Source organism: Neophocaena asiaeorientalis, unplaced genomic scaffold (genome assembly GCF_003031525.2).
Source record: "Neophocaena asiaeorientalis asiaeorientalis breed wild unplaced genomic scaffold, Neophocaena_asiaeorientalis_V1.1 scaffold177, whole genome shotgun sequence".
Classification (NCBI taxonomy): domain Eukaryota; kingdom Metazoa; phylum Chordata; class Mammalia; order Artiodactyla; family Phocoenidae; genus Neophocaena; species Neophocaena asiaeorientalis.
The window spans coordinates 8,462,197-8,483,736 of record NW_020172779.1 but is presented as its reverse complement, the minus strand read 5'-3'; the positions used below and the strand labels follow the sequence as shown (position 1 = coordinate 8,483,736).

The window sequence follows — 21,540 nt, the reverse complement described above, 5'->3', positions numbered from 1 at the left end:
TAATTTGATCCAAAAATTATACTAGAATTCTACCCTTCAAAAATAACTGAAGATTCTTGCAAAAATATGTTTACATAGTAATGTTTATTGTAGCATTGTTTATAGTAGCAAAATAAATCAGAACAACTTAAATATAAGGGACTAGTTAAATACTACATGATACATATCACGTGACCGAACACTGGGGATGAGTATTAGGTGCTACTGTAGAAAGATACCAGTGATACATTGCTGAGTGAAAAAGCAATCTGCTGAACAAAGTGTGTGACGTTTATTTTTATGAATGTGTGTGTTTGCAAATGCACAGAAAAAAAGGAAGACAAATCAAACTCTTCTCTCTGAGTGGGATTGGAGAGAGAGTTGAGAACACTTTTCCTTTATACATCCTGCATTTTGTTGTTGTTGAAGATGAGCATGTAGTATTTCTGTGATGAAAAGAATCAATTACAAAAGAACAAAAGGGGGATCTAAGATGACACACCTTCCAGGGAGGGGTCCCACACCAGAGCTCTGCCTGCTGGTAACTGGAAACTTCAATCAGAAATTTTCTTTGGACATACTAGTCATTGCATTTTCTCTTCATTTTTAAAAAGAATAAAAAGGAGTCTATTTTGAGGAGGGAGTCTTGGTGCCACCTGTCTACCTTTCTTTCCTAGAGGCAGAAGGAATCCATTCCACTCCCAGGATGGATCAGCTCTAGGAAACATGGATGCTTCTAATCTCTCTCCCTTCCTCACAGGGGGAGAAGTAACTTATTTCCCCATCAGAATGGGGGTAGATGACTTTGGCACGTGATTCTGTCCATCCCTCATCTTTCAGACCCCGCCCACTGCCAGCTGTGGGCGGCCTCCTCACCTGTACACAGCAGGTGGCCTGTCCCTTCTGGTGGGAAGCCCCAAAGTACAGCTGCTCAACCTCAAACAGCTGGGGGGACCACAAAGTCTCCTTGACCTCAGGTACAAACTTTTTTCTCAAATCCAGGTTTACCAAATATAAAATGAACGTTTGATCTCTGTCTGACCCTCATGAATATTTTTTCAGTTGGCTTTAAACTTGAAGAGAAAAGGGAATAATTATCACTTCTAAGTAACCCCCTAATAGAGAAAAGTTATTGAGCTATGAATTTGCCCGCAATTTCTAAAAATATGACCATGAAGCTTTTAAGGATGCTTCAAGGGATTTGCAGGTGACACTTAGCTCACAGCAGGAGTAGCCCTGATATATATTGCTTCTATATGAAAAACAGAAAAGAAAGAAAGAGAGAAAAAACTACATATTTATTTCTTTGCTTTCTTTTTTTTAAGTGAAAAAGGCTTGGGTAGTTGAGAGATTAGGAAAGACGAAACTTACAAAGCTGAACACAAGAATCTATTAATTTTTTTCTTTCCATCACATGAACAGCCATTCCTTTTCCATTGATTCTATTATAACAAATTCTCATTATTGCTCACGTCTTGACCCAATTCATCAGGTTGTTTCCTTATCGGGAAGGCAGCCTCTAAGATGGCCCCAATGATCCCCACCTCCTACTCTTCTTGCCATTGTGCAGTTCATCCCCTTTGAATGTGCACTGGTCCTAGTGACTCGCTTCTAACAGAAGACATCAAGACTGATGGGATGGCACGCCCAAGATTAGGTTATGAAAGACCGTGACGTCCATCTTATTGGCATGTTCTCTCTGACTCCTCTTTCTTACTCATTCTGATGCAGGCAGCTGCCATGCTGTGAGAGGTAGCTTGGAGAGGCTCACGTGGCAAGGAATTGAGGATGACCTCCAAACAACAGCTAGCAGGGAAATGGAGTCCTCAATCATCCTCAATCCAACAGCTCATGAAGAACTGAATTCTGCAAATGTCCGTATGAGTGATCTGGGAAGTGAGTCCTTCCCAGTCGAGCCCTGAGGTAACTGTAGCCTTAGTCAATGCCTTGATTGCAGCCTGGGAGAGGTCCTGAGCCAAGGACCCAGCTAAGCCACACCTGCATTCATGACCCAAGAAACTGTGAAATAATAAATGTGTAAGCCACTAAATTTGAGGGTTATTGTTACTCTGTAATAGATAACTAATACACCCTGTTTTTTCATCTTTTATTATATTGTCTACCTCCTGGAATAAAAGTCATTAATTGGTGCTTATTAATGTGGTGTATAAAAAATTCTATTAAATAGCATTTGATATAATTTATCCATCTACTTGCCAAATAGTTGTTGAGTACCTACCAGATGCAAAGAGCCATGCTGGACACTAACACTACCAGCATTTTTCTTGTTTCATAAAATGTCTCTGCAGTCTTTCTTGTCTTCTCTTTTCCTTTGTTTTTCCCCGCTTTGCTTTATGTTTTAGTTAAGTGTCAGGAAGCAGTAGTGAGCCCACAGTTGCAGCTAAATTACTGAACAAAATTAAGATGGATATAACACTATTCAATGCCCGTATGAATGCACGTAAAATCGACCATTTTCTAAGGTAGTTAAAAGCTGATTCCATATCTGCTGAGCTACCCAGATGACAGCTGTCTCTGCAGTACCTGCTTTGACTGACAAAGTCAGTGAGCACCATCTTCATTTTCTCTTCCGGGGCTTCCTCTGAAATCTTAATCAGTTCTTTCACTTCCTCTATACCTTCATCCTGAAAACAAACCACAGAGGTGGGGGGATGAGAGGTGGGAATGAGACACCATAGTGGAGATACTGATTCTAACACCCACAGAAATAATATCGAACTAATATTTTGTTTTGAAAATGAAGGAATATATCTCTTGTTTTTTCGTGTATGTCTGAACAGGGAAATGCTACTGCATTCTAACTTCGAACCTTCCTTTCTTAACTGGAATTGGCCCAGATTCAAGTCTTCTCCTGTGTTGTTCAAACTCATTGCTTCTGTCCCAGATTTATTCCATTTATTTAGAATCTACCTTGTGAGGGAAACCTAATGTCATGGGAAATACCTAACAAAGTAGAGTAAATTAGATAGAATTATCAAAAACTTTAAAAGCAATGTTCATGCCAGTTTGTTATATAGGAGTATAACCACACTGGATAATCCCCGAAACTAACAGGCTATCAATTCTTCTGATTATGGGGGTTTTTGTCAGGGGTGGGGTGTTGAGGGAAAAGAAGACAGGTTGTATATGACATTGGCTATATGCTTGTGTACTTAATCTTTGTACTTTTCCTCTGGATCCTAAATTCTAGGGTTCCATTTCATGGCTTGGAGGAAAATGGCACCCAAGGGGCAGTGTACATGTCACCACTGCTTTGCTAGAATTTACAACAACAACATCCTCCATCACATGCCTAGGGACATATATTTCCCTCTTTCCCCCTTCACTGTAAGTACAGGCAACACTGTGGAGCGGTTAAAGGTTTAGGCTTGGGAGTCAGACTACCTACGACATCCAAATCCAGGTTTTATCAGGTGACCTCACCCACTTCTGCCCAGTTTCCTCATCTGTAAAATCTGGTAATAATGGTACCCACCTATAGCCCCATAGGGAGATGTGAACTTCTTCAAACCGTGCTTGGTGCTTAGTAAACATTCAGTCAGGTTAGCCATGATATGCCACGCATGGCAGGGATCCTGGCTCTGAGAAAGAATTAGAAACAAGTGCTCAAGGCTACTATGGCCTCTAGGGATAAAAAAATTCTGATTTGTTTGTTCAAGCCTTTTAGAAATAAACTACTTTGTCTGAAGGAGAAGCAAGACCAACCGTAAAAGGCGAGTCCATGGCCTCCCCATGGCGTGACTCCAAACCCAGCCTCCATGACCGCTTTCAGACCCCGTCTCCACGATGCCTGCAATCCCCATGGCCAGAGGCAATACTGTGTTTTGTTTTGTTTTAATTAATTATATTTTTGGCTGCATTGGGTCTTCGTTGCTGCATGCGGGCTTTCTCTAGTTGCGGCAAGCGGGGGCTCCTCTTCCTTGCGGTGCGCGGCCTTTTCATTGCAGTGGCCTCTCTTGTTTGCGTAGCACGGGCTCTAGGAGCGCGGGCTTCAGTAGTTGTGGCTCTCGGGCTCTAGATCGCAGGCTCAATAGTTGTGGCACCCGGGCTTAGTTGCCCTGCGGCATGTGGGATCTTCCCAGACCAGGGCTTGAACCCGTGCCCCCTGCATTGGCAGGCGGATTCTCAACCACTGCGCCACCAGAGAAGCCCCCAATACCGTGTTTTACATAATTGGAGACAGAATTATAAAGCAAACGGGAGAGAGAAATGTGTGCTTTTCTTCGTGTGGGTTTTCATGGAATGAGAGGGATCAGACCAGGGTCCCCTGGTGAGGCACAGTGGGACAGAGAGGAGAGGACACTGCCCGTGAGATGTGTGGGCTGCAAAGAGGAATGTGGAGTAAACGAAAAGGAATCACAAAGGGAGGGAGATACCAAAGGAGCAGTGTTTCCAGGTTTTCTTCCCCCGCTCCATCTGGCAGGGGTTGGGTGGGACAGCCTAGTCATTTTTCACATATAGGTGCTGTTTTAAATACTTCCACACATTCAATTCCTCACATAATTCTGAAGGAAAAGAGCAGGATATGATGGAAGAGGGTAAAAGGGAGCGAGTAAGAAGGTTTCTCTGAGGAAGTGCTTAAATATGAGCCCTAGAGGTTGACTGGGCTTCACAGGAGAAACATGAAGGGGAAAAGCAGCCCTGACAGAGGGAACAGCATGGAGGTGGCTAGGAGGCACAGAGGAGCCTGGTTTCTTTGAGGCACTTGAAAGGAGACCAGCGTGCTTGGAACACAGTAAGGAGGAAGAGCCCGTGAGATGTAGGACTGGAGAGGTGTCAGGGCTTGAACTTGGAGGAGCTGTCCACCGTGTTTAGGACTTAGCATTTTATATTAGTTGAAGCTAAGATCTATCAATTTTGTGAGAAAGCTGTCCATCCCTTGCCTTTGGAGATTGGGAAAGTGGCCTATCCCTAGGTCCTATAACAGTTAGAAGCAGAGCAGGGATTTGAATTTGGATAATTTGATTTAAAGTCAAGGGATTTTGCAAAATGTATTCTCGTTCCCCTGGGTCCGTGTGGTAGGAGCCAGGTGTCCTCCAAATGCAGCAGCCTCGATTCACTTGTATTTAAACTGAGGTCAAGACCCTCTACTGGGTGGAAAAAAATCCCCTTTGCCTCCAGCTTCCCAATATTCAAATCTATCACCTGTCAGAGTCACCTACCAGGAGGTCTGCCATTTTCTCCAGCATGTTGGACCAATGCAGCCTAAACGTCTGGTCTCCCCAGGAACTGATGAGATAGACACAGGGCTTCTTGGCCTCGAATGGCAAATAGTTGTAATTCCTGGGAAAACACATTAGGTCTGGAAGTTAGTTGGTGATCAGTGTTTTTCAGACAATCCCAGTAACCTGTTCATGTTTGTATGTTCTGGGTGGGTTGGGGGAAGGGTGACGACAAAATAGTCAAACTATTAATTCCATCCATAGCCTTTACTTGGGGATCCATAGACAATAAGCAACGAACTGTTATATGGCTACAGCGGTGAGGTAATAAAAGCTACCACCCTCTGACCCAGGGCAAAGTTTAGAAATGATCTCACAAGAGGCAAGGCAAGCCCTCTTCAAGGAGAAATTCTCTTTCCAATTGAGAGAAGAGAGAAAGGAGGAAAACTAACATCTTTTTCCTTTTAAGGTCTATATGCTGGGCCCTGACTGTGTAAGGATCAACCAAGATAACAGATGTGAATGTATTTTATAAACTGAAATCGCTAGAGAAATCTAAGAGGGTAATAATATTAATGAAGATGAAGTCGTGTGCTTCAAACTAAACGTCAGCATCCCATGGCTTGCCGTCCATTCATCCATCCACACAAAATGTATTGTTGCTGGGCATTGGTGCCGGTAATGCAGATGACCTGCTTGACTAAGCAGGGATGAGAGGGATGGCAAAGTAGCTGGAAGGGGAGCTGTGGAGCCAAAGAGAATGGCTGATGGCGATGGTTGGATGTGCTTAAATGATGATAAGAAAAAAGTTAAGAGGATGAGACTGAAGACAGAAAAGAAGGAACTAACCGGTAGAATTCAGTTCCCAAGGAGGAAAGGGATGGATGTGAAAGCAGGGAAGATGGGAGAGGTGTAGCAAAAAGCTGAAGTTCCCTGCCTAAAAACAGCGATATTCTTAACGAGGTTTGCCCCCAGCCGCCTGTAATTGTCCCACAAACACCCGGGTCTGTGTGAAGAGAAACGTGGAAGGCAGGCCAGTCTTGTCATGGAGGCAACAGACAAATTGTGTGTGTATGTGTGTGTGCACATAGGTGCATGTGTGTGTGTGGTGGTCTATTAGAAAATCTTCCAGTTCAGCTGCTACCACCCTGGCTTGCCACTATGTGGACAGGGCCTCAATATAGTGACAGGAATATAAAGCCCCAAAACACCAGCATGGCATCTTGGTCTCTTTGAGCCAGCCTGTAAGGACTAATGTGAGGTCCATCGGAGGGTTCCGTAGAGCTCTCATTTCCTCTCAAACCCTTCCCATACTACATCCCCTGATATCCCCTCCAACAGTCAACAACGGGCTAGTCTAACAAGGTGGGGATGTTTTCACTGCCAAAAGGATCCCGGCGAAAGGATGCAGAGTACCACTGGGAGTCTCATAAAAGCCTCCCAGAGCTGCAGATCCTGTTCATTGATGTCCTCAGTTTCGAGACTGGACAGAGAAGCCATTAAAGGGCTGGGAAGTTTGGGGTCCTTTTTGGTGCGTGTAAAGGAGGGTGGCTGCCAGGGACCCATAAAAAAGACCCCAAAGAAGGTGGTCTGTGGGAGGCGGAGGGTGGTCCATGGGAGAGACAGGATTTAGAAAATGTAGGCCATGCTCAAAAATTATTATTTTCACTTACTGCTTCCTACTTTGTCCCAGACAGTCGCTTTCTGTCCCTTAAGCTCGTTCTCGCCCTTTAGGATGTCGCCCTTGTTGTGACCTTTCCCAACTCTTCACCTCCTCCACTGCCCCCCTCTACCCACATAGTACCCTGTGCCCAACCCAGTTATAGCATGTCCTTAACTCATTCAGAAACAGTTATGAGCATCTACTATGTGCCTGGCATGGAGATGAGCAGATCCAAAGGTGAACAAGACACAGTCCTTTGCCCTCAGGGTACTCACAGTCTAATAGGGAGACAGACTAGTAAAAATATCTTAATGCAGTGTGATTAATGTTTGATGCAGGTGAGTAGAGAAGGTCCAAATAAGACTTGGGATTCAGGGAAGGGAACTTGAACTTAGTCTTGAAAGGTAACAGAAGCAAGCAGTTCTGGGGAGGGCGCTTGTTGCCTCTGGCAGAAGGAAGAGCGTGTTCAAAGGCCCAGACACGGCAAACCACAGGACCCATCGGGGGAATGGCGCTGCGGGAACACTGGGGTTTGGGGAATACCCAGAGGTTATCGTAGAGAAGTGGGTAGGGATCAAATCAACAAAATATGTGCTCTGGGCTTCCCTGGTGGCGCAGTGGTTGAGAGTCCGCCTGCCGATGCAGGGGACATGGGTTCGTGCTCCGGTCCGGGAGGATCCCACATGCCGCGGAGCGGCTGGGCCCATGAGCCATGGCCGCTGAGCCTGCGCGTCCGGAGCCTGTGCTCCGCAAAGGGAGAGGCCACAACAGTGAGAGGCCCGCGTACCGCAAAAAAAAAAAAAAAAAAAAATGTCCTCTGAAATTAATTCTGAAAGCCACAGACAGCGAATGTATAATGTCAATCAGGGGACTGGGGAGTTCAGATAGATAGTTCAGTGAATTTCTTGAAACAGATCCAAGCCAGGTAAGAGGCGTTTAAAATAATTGAGGCCAAAGGTGCTGACAGGCCAGATTCAAGAAATGGCAATAGAGAACACACTGGAGAACTCGAATTGACCAGACTTCATCACTAATTGGATACGGGTAGGAAGGGAAAAGTGAACATTTGCCAACTTTCTGATTTGTGGCTTGGAGGATGCAGACAATGTTATGCCCAGTCTCTGAGATGGGAAAGATAGGAAAAGGGGCAAAGTTGTCTGTGAAGACAATGAGTCTGGTGAATAATCCAGGGACCCCCAAATGGAGGTGTTTGGACCTGCTGCTCAGGAAAGAAGCCCGTCTGGGGAAATAGATGTGCGAGTCATTATTCTAACAGTGGTCGGTAAGCCATGGGTTCGTGCCCAGAGAGAGAAGAGCGAAGATTGAAGAGAACTAACGATGTGGTTCCCATCCCCTCACACGTGAACAGGGAGAGCCATGTTCTCTTATGACAATCCAGTGAGATCATATTTTTTTACTCATGGCATAAAGCTCAGAACACAGAAGAATTTCTCTACGTGTGGCTTTCCCTTCTCATAAACCATTTGGTTGACAACACTTTCTTAAGACAGTTCTATAATTTCACTTCTCTTTGCCTGTTGAAATGTTACTTGGATTAACGATCAGTGAGGGCACATGTAGGTGTCCCAGCAGTTTTCTGAAACGGTCTTTTCTGGTGGCTGATGCTCATTTTTGAGTTCTTCAGTTTGATGGTGGGCAAAAATAAGATAATAAATCATGTATATAATAATTCCACCAACTTGAGTTTACATTATATTCAGATGCCTATAACAACTGTTAATAGGATTTGGGATTGAAATTTTAACATCTGACCTTCCTACCTTGTTATGCTTCAAAGTTATAGAATGAATGGAGCTTCAGATATGATAATAATAACCATCATCATTGCTCTGCCCTTACATGAATCCCCTGGATGTGTCGTTTGGAGAGCTGTCAACATGTTACTAAGAATTCAGGAGAGTGGCACTTACCATGTTGCCCTTGTTTGCACCTTGTTCTTTTTTTTTTTTTGTGGTATGCAGGCCTCTCACTGTTGTGGCCTCTCCTGTTGCGGAGCACAGGCTCCGGATGTGCAGGCTCAGCGGCCATGGCTCATGGGCCCAGCCGCTCCGCGGTATGTGGGATCTTCCCGGACCAGGGCACGACCCCGTGTCCCCTGCATCGGCAGGCAGACTCTCAACCACTGTGCCACCAGGGAAGCCCTGCACCTTGTTCTTATAAATAAGATAAAGAATGTTTCCAGTTTTAGGGAAGAACTGAATCAAACAGTCCCAGAAATTGGTCAAGCTTCTACTGTCAGAAACCCCGGCTACTCTCACCTGCTGTGTCTCCTACCTGTTCCCTTCTGTCACGAGTGGCTTCTCGGGGTGAGTGGTGGAGACCATGGGCATGGCTGCGTCCCCTTCTCCTTCATGCAGCAGTGGAAGGGCATCTTCTTCCGCTGGGTCAACTGACTTCTTCCTATTCCCATGATGCGATCCCCCATCAATCAAGTTCCCAAAGTTACCTGAAGAGCCAGTAGCAAGGGGAGAAGGGCCAGGTGTCAATAAGCAGAATCAGGCTGCTTGGCAGAAAGGATCCAAGTTTATGTCTTCCCAGGGCAGGGAAATAAGCTCTCAGTATGAAGGCAGAGTGATGGGCAGACCAAAGAAATAAGATTAACAATGACACTAAGCCATCATCAACATACATCTTACGATTTTTTTGTAAAAATTACTTAAGTTACAAATTAACTGGATTCCATCTCCATTTCCTTCTGCTCCACTGATGGAGAACTTCCCAAATATAAATCAAGACCTTCTCTGTTGGAATGCTCTTTCTTGGAGTGGTTTTCCCAGATGTACATTAGTCCAGGAAGATTGCTGGGAGTTATAATAACAGCACCTATTATATGTGTGGCATGTTGCATGCATTAACTCATTAAACCCTTGCAACAGCTCCAAGAGGAGTTATAATTATCCCCATTTTATAGACGAAGAAACTGAGACCCAGAGAAATTAAGTGAGCCTAGGGTAAGGGAACCAGAATTAGTAGTCCAAGTCTGTCTGAATGCAAGGATTATATTCTTAATCCTTTTTTGTAAGTATGAAAATAAATCTATCCCTTACATATTGACAACAGAGTGGACAAGGATTTATTCATTTCTTCCTGAGGTGCAAACCTCCAGCAGAGTGCTACCATCCTCACGTAACACACTAATTCATTTATTTAAGAGGTAGGTGTAAAGTTCATGCCATGTGCCAGGCGCCATGCTTGTCTGCACTTACCAACAGAAACTTCAAAGCTAATGGGTTTATCTCCAATCCTCCGGTCAATCATGGTAGCTTCAAAAAATGCTCCAAAGAGTAAGAATTCCTCTTGTTTTTCTGGTACAATCTATAGAAAGAAAAAAATACATTAGGGCTCCCTCTTTTTTTAGCAGGAGGAAGCTGAATTAGTGATGCCAACCCGGTCCAAGGTAATTTATAGAAACTTGAGTCTTGGTGTCAGCCTGAAATGGCACATAGTTTCCCCTCTAATCAGACTGGCAGAAACCAGGACCTACAAATTGCAAATCCAAATTCAGTCATTTATCTAGAATGATGTAGTCTCCACCTCCTGAGCTTCAACCTTACAATCAAATTTCCTTTTATTTTAAAGGTAAGCTTGGTATACATATCTTTCTAAGAGGTCGATTGTTCAAGGAGCATGTGTAGCTGGGACACCACATGCCACAGCATCACATTTCTGAGCGAAGAGGCTGAATGAGCTGGATTTATAGTCTGCTCTTTCTGGTTTTACCCTTGGACTTATTAAACTCAGCAGAAAAAGCAATAGCGTTCATTTAAGGAAATAAAGCTGTTGTGGCTTCATAGATTAAGAGCTCCCTTCAATCAAGAGCCCTGACCTGTATTCCTCTCTCTTTTTTGAGACCCTTCCTTCACACACGAGCCTCCTGTGCTGTTGGCGTCAGCAGGAAATGTTTCTATTGACCAGAAAATGTGGGACAGGGTGGGGACCTAGTGCTGGCTCTTAGTCACAGAGCACACACCACTCCCACCTGCCACCACTGTGTCCCTTGGCTGTAAGCCAGCCCCTTATCGTGCCTTCATGGGGCCAAGTTTACTATCTGGGAGGAGGTTAAAAACCACTCAGAGACCAGAAGGGAATGGAGGCCATAGAGCCTGGAAGAGGGACAGCAGGTTCCAAGGCCAGCCAATCCCCTCTTCAAATCCCAACTCTGCTACTTCCTAGCTGTTGACTTTGGGCAAGCCACGTCCATTGCCCGGGTGTCATTTTCCTTGTCTGTGAAATAAACATCATAGTAGGACCCACACAGGGAAGAAATGAGATCATCCATGTGCAATACCTATTATAAAGCCTACTCATATCAATGCTGCAAGTGGCAGTCACCATAAGTATTTCAACTATAATTCATGTCTTAATCCCACCCACCCTTCGAGGTCCAAGCCAAATGCCTCTTCTTCCGGAAGCATCCACTGACTCCCTGAGTTAGAAAAATGATGATGGTAATGTTTACAGAACTCTTACTATGTGTCAGATGTGGTAGTAAGAATTTTACCTGCGTTACCTCATGCAATTCTCATAACTACCCTAGGAGGGGGTCTTTCTATTACACCCATTTAAAGATGAAGACACTGCAATTCCATGAAAGAGTAAGGCATCTGTCCACAGTTACTAAACATGCCTAATACTTAGAGAGCACTTACTACGCGCCAGGCTCTAATAAGCACTTTGTTGTATTAATTCATTAAATCCTCACTGTGAGCCGATGAAGTAGAGGTTGTTATTGGAAATAAACCTAAGGAGCTTATGTCACTTGCTCAAAGATTCAAACAGGGAATGTTTGTCCAGAGGCTGGGGCAGTGACCACTGCACCACACTGCCATGTCTTAAACCCAGCGGTCTTACTTGGGAGCCCAACATTTTAATCATTATACTGCACTCACTCCAGGAAATAACAGCACGTTCTCTGTCCCTACTTATCACACTTATCACCTTCCACTTCCTGTATATTTATTTTGTGTGTCTTATCTCCCTTTCTATAACCATAAATTTCATGGAGTCAGACTCTATTTTCATTCCTTCCAATGCTGAGGATTTAAAAATGAATACGAAGTTTGACCTAAGGGAGAAAAGCTTTGATGGTGGTGATGAGGGTGAGTTTTGAAAGCCAGCAACATGGGATTTCATTTGTCCAGATATGCAGTGAGAGTAAGGCTGCAGCAAAGGAGATTAGAGCTGGAGGACCCTGGAGAGCTAAAAAAGAAGAAGATGCTGCAGAAAAGGGATGTTACCATGTTGGTAAGGGCAAACTCTGAGCTGTTGAGACTCTGGGAAAGGGAGGAGCCCAGTGTGGTGGTTTTAAAATATGTCCACAAATTCTTGGAAAATCTTCCCCTTAAAAGGTGAAGGCTAATTTCCGCCCCCCCGACCCCTTTCAGCATGGCCTGGACTTGCTGCTCATTTCTAACAATTAGAATGTGGCCTAAATGTCAGGGTGTGACTTCCATGGATTTGGTCATAAAAGACATAGCAGTTTCTGCCTTGCTCTCTCTTGGATCACCCACTCTGGGGGAAGTCATCTTCCATGACGACACTCGAGCAGCCTATGGAAGGGTCCATGTAGTGAGGAACTGAGGCCTCCTGCCCACAGCCATGTGAGTGCGCCATGTTGGAATTAGATCCTACAGCTTGAGTCAAGCCTTCAGATAAGTGCTGCCCCTACCAACATCTAAATGGGAACCTCATGAGAGATTCTGAGCCAGACCCACCAAGCTAAGGTATTCCCAAGTTCCTCACCCACAGAGGAAATAAACATTTGTTTATTTCGTGCTGCTAAAATTGGGGGTAATTTGCTATACAGCAATAGATAACTAATAAACACAGCAAGGAACTGACCACAAACCAGAAAGCCAAGATTAAGAGAGGAGGGAGGAGAAATAAGGGTTTGAATGAAATAAGGGTCTGAATTTTCCCCCTCAGATCACGCCATAGCCAAGATGGCCCCCTGGCCTTGTAGAAAAATGGATGCTCTACCCCACATAAGTTCCCAGTCACCCTGGCTTTCTGCTAGACTTTACTTTTTCAGATGACCTCAGCAAAATACCTTGAAGATATTGACTTAGGTTAAAGAAATCTTCAACTAGCCCCTTTCCACTTTGCAACCTCTGTTTAGAAAAGAATGGAACATTCAACAGGGACAGATACAGGGGATATCAGTTTAGGTGGCCACTAAGCTACCCACAATTTTTGGCAAAGTCCAAAAAAAGTCAAGCAGGGTGGAGAGCTCTGAATAACCTTCCCCTGGTGGTGGGAGTAAACCATAGAAACACACTGGTAACCACAGCAACAGCAAAGGTATTGCCTGCTCACCATGGATGTGCTAAGAACTCTGCGGACCATTTTACAACTATTCCCTCATTCACTCCAGGAGGTGCCTACGACAGAGGGACCATTACCACCCCATTCTGTTGATGAGTAAACTGAAACACGGAGGGGTGTTAGTATCAGAGCCATGAATAGGACCAATCCCCAAGATTTCCAACCCTGAGCTACAACCTCTCCCCCGCACTGTTTCTTAAGATTTATTAGCTCCCAGCAGTAAAATTAAGTGGCTCTTCCAAAGCTAAGGTGACCCACATACTAAAAATCCTTCCATCTGTCTAGTCTCTACCAGGAATGGACAGCTCAGGAAGACTGGCCATTACCTCCCTTCCCCATCTAAAATTATTGCCTGGATGACCTGAGAAACCCACTCCCAGAGGTAGAATCATCCAAGCTATAATCTACCCACCAAAACATAAAATTCCTTCGTTTGCAACTACAAAGTACTATTGCTGAACTAAACAATTGGGAGGATATTCATGGTCTGTATTCCTCTTGGAGCCCCAGATCTCTCTACCATAGCACAGAACTGGGCTAAAAAATGCTGCTGTGCATTATGTTGAATCACAAGCAAAGATAACCATTCCTTCCAGCTGTGATTTCCCCACAGCCGTGGGGGGGGGGGCAGGAGAGTAGGTTTCTCACTTTCTTTCATCCCACAGCTTGTCACCCACTCTTCTTCCTCTTCATCCCTCATCCCACATTATCTCACATCCAGAGCGTACGTTAAGCTCACAAAACTAAACAAAATTAGGCCACGGATAGACTTCAGTCCATCACCCCACCACCCACTCCCACCAGCTCCCCCAGAGCACTTTTATTTCTCTTTTACTTTGGTTGCCATGGGAATCCGTATTTGGGGGGGACGCGGATGGAATGTATCACGAGCAGATGGCTGTGATGTGAGCAGGAAGAGGCAGAGGACCAGCCCCGGAATACATGAGCCAACACATGTTTTGGAGGGGCAGTGTCACCTCTGCGGGTCTTTGGAAGCCTGTGGCAGGTGCTGTCCCTGCTCTGGGCTCAAATCACAGACGCGGTGGAGCAGCGCTCAGACCCACCTCCAGAGGCGCATCGAAAGGCTCCACCTCGACCTCTGTTGAGTTGGTTTTGTGTGAAGCCTGCTGGGCTTTTCCATCAGTTTTGTCTTTACTTGAGTCTTTGGAAGATTTGGAGTCTTTGTCCTTTGAAGACAGCTTGAGCTCCTTGAGTGCCTTGGAGAATTTAAACTCTTGTGTCCCTCCCGAGAGGATCTCCACAGCAATCTCCACCAAAATTCTGCCCCTGAACGACACGCCTTCTCTGAAACCTTCATTCAATTCCTGGTAGTCTTCCATCAGACTTTGGCTCCTGGGTGAGCCATACAGGTTAATCCAGGCAGGTCCGAATGTGGGTAGAAAGCCTGTAAAGATACCAGGCTTCAGTCACCTAGTTATGCTTTCAAGCTGTGGCTATTTTTACTTTATGAAAATTGTGCACATTCATTGAGAAATGTAAAATATAAAGAAAAGACAAGAGAAAATATTTACAGAATATCCTGTCACGGGGAGTTCCCTCGTGCCTAGTGGTTAGGATTCTTGGCTTTCACTGCCATGGCCCAGGTTCAATCCCTGGCTGGGAAACTGAGATCCCGCAAGTTTTTGGCATGGCCAAAAAAGAAAACAAAACAGAAAAGAATATCTCGGACTTCCCTGGTGGCACAGTGGTTTGATCCCTGGTCTGGGAAGATCCCACATGCCGCGGAGCAACTAAGCCCGTGTGCCACAACTACTGAGCCTGTGCTCTAGAGCCCGCGAGCCACAGCTACTGAGCCCGCATGCCACAACCACTGAAGCCCACGTGCCTGAACTACTGAAGCCTGCTCACCTAGAGCCAGTGCTCCGCAACAAGAGAAAGCACCGCAATGAGAAGCCCGCACACCGCAACGAAGAGTAGCCCTCGCTTGCCACAACTAGAGAAAGCCCGTGCGCAGCAACCCAACGCAGCCCAAAATTAATTAATTAATTAATTTAAAAAAAAGAATATCCCATCACCAAAAGCCACAACCACAACCACCATTTTGCTACAATCCTTTCTAGTCTTTCTTCCATGCATGTCTACGCTTGTCCACAATTGTAGTAGGACTATGAATGCCAACTTGCTTCCTCATCTGTTCACTCATTGATCAAACATTTATTGACTCCTAACATGTGCCAGGCATCATGGCAGACACAAAACACAGAGCCCAGTAGAGAATAAAGCAGATACAAACATTAAACAAATAAATATTCACATCACATTACAAATGCTATGAAGGAGACGTATCTTGGGCAGCAAGGACACAAAACAGGTTGGTGTGACGTGGAGAGAGGAGTTAGGCAGAGAGAGAGGAGACAGAGTTCTGGGCAGAGGGAAGAGCACATGGCAGTTGGAAAGGGGCTTGGAGATAGAAGGAACTGGAAGAGAAAGCCAATGTGGCTGGAGTCCAGAGAGTGAGCGGGTGAGAAGAGTTTGGAGAGGTGAGCGGGTCTCGGGAGGCTTGATAAGGATTTTGGACTGTATCTTAGAAATTATGGGAATATTTTAGAGGGGTTTAAGCAAAGATGTGACCTAACCGGTTGTGTGTTTTTAAGATCACCCTGGTTACTATGTGATGGGTTCTAAGGACAGATGTGGGCCGCTATATGTAAAATGGGTAACCAACAAGGACCTACTGTACAGCACAGGGAACTCTGCTCAATGTTATGTAACAACCTAAATGGGAAAAGAATTTGAAAAAGAGTAGGTACATGTATATGTATAACTGAATCGCTTTGTAGTACACCTGAAACGAACCCAACATTGTTAATTAACTATACTCTGATATAAAATAAAAAGTTAGAAAACAACTAAATAAAGTGCTAGGGCAAGTCCCGAATCAGTTATCTTCAAAGGTGGAAACAGAAGTCCATGCTGGTTTGATTTTGTTTTGTTTTGCATTCGTTAGTTTCCTGTTTTAGTACCATGTTTTTGTCAAGACTTTAGCTTTTCCCCTAAAATAGAAATAAGTAAATAAATAAATAAAAATTTAAAAACAAAGAATGGATGTGGGCACAGTGGTTCAAGCACTACTTCTCCATCAAAACTCAAGACGTGGGCTTCCCTGGTGGCGCAGTGGTTAAGAATCCACCTGCCAACGCAGGGGACACGGGTTCGAGCCCTGGTCCGGGAAGATCCCACATGCCACGGGGCAACTAAGCCCGTGCACCACAACTACTGAGCCTGCGCTCTAGAGCCCGCGAGCCACAACTACTGAAGCCCCTGCACCTAGAGCCCAAGCTTGGCAACAAGAGAAGCCACCGCAACGAGAAGCCTGCGCACTGCAACGAAGAGTAGCCCCTGCTCACCGCAACTAGACAAACCCTGCGCACAGCAACGAAGACCCAACACAGCCATAAATAAATTAAATAAATAAAAATTTTTAAAATTTATATTAAAAAAAAAACTGAAGACAGGGGTGGCTTGGACCAGGGCGATGGTAGTGGAGATTGAGAGAAGTAAATATTCTGAGATATGTTCTAAATGTAGAACTGAAAAGACCTGCTAATCTTAACTTACTCTTAGCATAAGTAGTTTCCCTTCTTAATACAGAGCATCTGGGAAAATATACAGTGTCTATGCAAACATCTCTTTGACAACAGAATATTCCATTTTGACAGGCAGTATATAGCATGGTGGTCCTGAGCTTGACTGCCTGGGTTCAAATCTCAACTCTCAGGTCTGCCATTTTCAAGCTGTGGAAGTTTTTTAACTTCCCAATGCCACGGTTTCCTCAATTGTAAAATGGGGGTGCTAATAGTACCTATCTCACCTATCAAGATTAAAAGAGATAATATTAAGTGCTTCACACAAGTCTTTAAGAGATGTCTAGAATGTTAGCCATTACTCTTAATAAGTATATATATCATAATTTGCTTAACAATCCCCTCGCTTTTTGACGAGGAAAAGTTTCCATATGCTTTATTGTTATCAATAGTTTTATGCCTGAAAACTTCCTCTCTTCATTCCCCCCCATCCCCCTCCCATGGCCCCCGATGTCTACTTTTTAAACCATTGTTATACATCTCCCTGAACCCATCAAGATGTTTCTGAAAAGTTGTGGGTAACGTGTTTGGTTTTTTTTTAATTTATGTATTTTTGGCTGCATTGGTTCTTCGTTGCTGTGCATGGGCTTCTCATTGCAGTGGCTTCTCTTGTGGCGGAGCATGGGCTCTAGGTACGTGGGCTTCAGCAGTTGCAGCACGCAGGCTCAGCAGTTGTGGCTCACAGGCTTAGCTGCTCTGAGACATGTGAATCTACCCGGAACAGGGCTCGAACCCGTGTCCCCTGCATTGGCAGGTGGATACTTAACCACTGCGCCACCAGGGAAGTCTGTGGGTAACATGTTTATGTCTGGTTGAGAAATCCTGTAGGTGGACAGAGTGTGCTTTCTGCAGAAAGAAATCCTGTGGCAAATCCTCCCACATCATGAATATTTAAACAGTAGATATTTATCAAGGCCTTTCTATGGTGTCACTCTGTGCAGGGCACAAAAACGTGTAAATCTCGTTCTCTGCTTAAGCCACGCCTTCAGTATAATGTGTATGTGTGTGTGTGTATATATATACACACACACAAACATACACACATATACACAAATATATACATTGGTCAATGCAAATTTGTAGTGCAGAGGAAGACTGCATTGGGATTTAAAAAAGGGAAGGTAGATTGGGGTATTTAGAGAATTAACAGGTATTAATTTAGGTTTTATAAATAAAGAGCTTTATCTTGGGTGAAGACTCCTTTGCCTGACTCTGTGGATTAGCTGGGACTGTCCATTCTTGCCCTGGCTCTCTGAGTGCAGTCAGCAGGACCTCCCTGAAATACTCATGCTCTTGAGTTCCCATTGTGAGTTGAGGGCACCATATTTTTTGGACTATTTAAACACGTAAAAACCGGGACTTCCCTGATGGCACAGGGGTTAAGAATCTGCCTGCCAATGCAGGAGACACAGGTTCAAGCCCTGGTCTGGGAACATCCCACACGCCGTGGAGCAAGTAAGCCTGTGTGCCACAACTACAGAGCCTGCGCTCTAGAGCCCGCAAACCACAGCTACTGAGCCCACGTGTGACAATTACTGAAACCCGCACGTCTAGAGCCCGCGCTCCGCAGCAAGAGAAGCCACCGCAACGAGAGGCCCTCACACCGCAACGAAGAGTAGCCTCTGCTCGCCGCAACCAGAGGAAGCCCACACGCAGCAACAAAGACCCAACGCAGCCAAAAGTAAAAATAAATAATTAATTAATTTTTTAAAATAAATAAATAAACACGTAAAAACCATTCTTAGCTTGTGAGCCATACAAAAATACGTGGTAGTCCAGATGTGGTCCATGGATCACAGTTTGCCAACCTCTTATCTAATCTAAACTCTTCATTTTTCAATTAAGAAACCTAAGGCCCAGAGAGAGGGAGTGACTTCCTCAAGGACACACAGCAATGTTCCTGGAAGACATGGGACAGGGAACAAGCCTCGTGGTTCCCAGAGTCTGGCTCTGTTCACCACCCTGAACCAACCCAAGCCACAGACCACACAGAGGATGGAAGGTGCCTAAGACATTGCCTGCTCCAACCCTCTCTTTCTGAAGATGAAGGCTCTAAATCAATCATTTGGAGACCCAATCTCCAAGTCAGACACATGTGGCCTTACCTTTATCTCCATCCTGTTCATTGGAAATTTTCTTCAGGTCGATGAAATGCGTTGCCAGCACCGTATCACTCACGCTGCCTTCATCCCATACCTGGATTTTCACCCTCCGACACAAGGGAGGGAACATTTCCTTGAAGACCACCTGTTCGTGCCACACAGGATCGGCGCAGTTCTTCTGCACCGTGGTTCGCCCCTAAAAACAAAGCCAGGAAAATGTGAGCCACGGAAGGAAATGAAAGGGGCCCTTGACCGACTAAAGAAAACTTCACACCAGCTGGAAATACAAAGTGAGTTGTCAAAAATAATGAACCTGATTCCACCGACACCCAAGAAAATCAGTTACACCCCATGAACATTACTGATGTTCTATTCTGTGCCAGACACTGTGCTGGGCATCTGGAACAAAGGTGAGTTGTCACAGGTCCTGCCCTCAGGAAGTTCTCATCATCCACTGGGTTGGGGTGAACTTGACACCTGTGTTTGAAGGAGTGCCATACATCTCCAGGATTGCAGCAGATACAGTTAGAGCCTGACTTCATGTTTTATAAAAGTTGGACCTGGTGCAAATCCCTTCCCTAGTCTGGACCTCAGTTTCCTCGTCATACAATGGAGGTGGTGTTCTATATGGGGGTTATATATGTCCTATATATGCCAATGGGATCCAAGATAGAAATAGTCCAAGATTCACCCTGCCAACGGGAGGGGCCGGGTGGAGACAACATGTGTGTCAGCTGAAGCTTCCAAGTCCAGCCAACCAGGATTAAGCTCTGACCATGTGCCCAGGCCCTAGCACTTCCAATGGCTCTTGAGCAGGGAACAGCTGGGAACAGGGATGTCCAGGCTTACACAGGACAAGGACTAGCTGGGTAGATTGTAGAGCAGATTGAAAGGGAGGTGGTAATCCTCTGGGGGCTGGGGACTGGGCAACAGCTCAGAGAAGCAGCCAGAGGTGAGGAAGGAGGCCTGCCTGCCTGGGTGCTGCACTGTGGTCTTCCCCTCACTTCTCTCCACGAGCTCCAGTGGTGAAGGAGTGGGTGGCCCTCCACTACTTTCCTGCCATGCGATGTAAAACCTTTTTGTGACAAGCTTCCTCTCTCTGGGCGCTTCCTAATTTTGATTTTAACTTAATGTCATTTGACCAGCAGTGTCCTGGGTAAAGAGCAAGATTCCAGTCCAGGCCTGCCAGGATTGGTGATGACCCTTCCTCACCGTCTGTCCAGCAAAGGAGACCTCCACAAAGGGATCCACGAGGTCCTTACTGTCTCTTGCAAAGGCTTTGGTGATGTTCGCCATGATGCTGGAGTTCATTTTGGGCAGCCCTTCAGCTCTGTAGAGTCTCACGTAGAATCTGGCCCAGGGTCTCTCTGATGGAAACCCTTGTGGGATCAAAAGGTTCCTTGGGGGGGACAAAAATAAGACATAAAAAAGCTTTCTCACTTGAAAGAGTAGAGAGAAAAGGTAGAGGCAATTTGGAGGCAGAAAGAAGAATTCTGATACAGGAGAAAAATCTGAAAAGATAGGAGTCATCGCTGATATGAGTTTTCTTTCTAGTGTAGATGACAGCACAGAGTATGAGGAGAGTGAACGCAGTACTCCAATAAAAATTAATTTAAAAAAATAGAGTGAATGCAAACTCGTTCAGGTCCTGGAATTAGAGAATAAACACTTAGAAGAGGCGCATAAAGTCTTCCCATTTTACAAGCTAGTGGCTGAAATTATTCTTCCTTCAAAGAAAAATCAACTAAATTCAGATCAATAGGATAGGCTCAAGAATAGCTTATCTATTATGGGTTATTATAGGAAGGCAGGCTGCTCTTGTCCTAGAAGCTGACCTCCCAAAGGATAGTGACGCCTTTGATAAGACACATCGTCGTGCCTCTGACAAAGCAGAATCCCCACTGGACAGGCCTTGAACTTGGAAGTTCTCATGAACCCGTAAGGAAAGGGAGAAGAAAGAGACATGGAAACTGGGACATATCATTTCTCTTGCATGGTCCTCAATGGACCTGTCTCACTTTTCTATTTGCTCCTTGGCATCAGAGGTTTTGGGATTGCGCGTTAAGACATCTCCTTTCCCAGTCACGCTGATGTCACACTTCAGGTACCCCTTCGTGCCAGTCCTGATGTTGCCGGGGTCCATTAGCAGGGCCCACTTGTCGGAGAACTGATGACCTGCAAAAAGTCCTGACAGCTCAGATATCCTGCACTGATGCACCCCGACGCTCCATCCAGTTCTCTTCCAACCCGAAGCCTCCCCACCGTCTACTCCCCAGGAGGGGCCAGCTCAGCACAGTTATTTCCAAGTCTTGTGCTGCCTCTCTCTCCCCCTTTCCTTCCTCTCCTCTCTTCCTACCCACTTCTCCATCTTTTTCTCCAAACTGCCACAGGGAGTTGGGAAGCCTTCAACGCAGTGGAAATTGCCTGTACAGGAGTCTAGATTTGACCAGAGAGGAGGACATTAATGCAGTGTAGAAGCCACACATGATTTCACAGGCCATAAACGCTGCTCAGGGATCTTTTTGTTTGACTTACACGGTGAGCCCAAACTTCAAAACTCTTACAAAATCTAGACTTCAGGCTTACCTTCTTAAAAACTGTTAGATCTGGCCACACGGAGCCCACATTTCCACACGACTGTAGGTGGTAAGGAGTTGAGTAGA

General features: G+C 45.2%; 1 protein-coding gene across 1 annotated transcript in view; it reads right to left on the bottom strand.

The window, feature by feature from the left end:
• Positions 1-21,540, bottom strand: part of FER1L6 (fer-1 like family member 6) — a 118,055-nt gene that overhangs the window by 79,526 nt on the left and 16,989 nt on the right. The window contains exons 7-14 of the mRNA XM_024741324.1: positions 20,896-21,052; positions 20,090-20,276; positions 18,881-19,073; positions 14,235-14,575; positions 10,053-10,161; positions 9,121-9,292; positions 5,163-5,283; positions 2,524-2,624 (exon numbers count right to left, since the gene is read on the bottom strand). Of these exons, the coding sequence (XP_024597092.1) occupies positions 2,524-2,624; positions 5,163-5,283; positions 9,121-9,292; positions 10,053-10,161; positions 14,235-14,575; positions 18,881-19,073; positions 20,090-20,276; positions 20,896-21,052 (1,381 nt within the window). The remainder of the gene's footprint in view (positions 1-2,523; positions 2,625-5,162; positions 5,284-9,120; positions 9,293-10,052; positions 10,162-14,234; positions 14,576-18,880; positions 19,074-20,089; positions 20,277-20,895; positions 21,053-21,540) is intronic.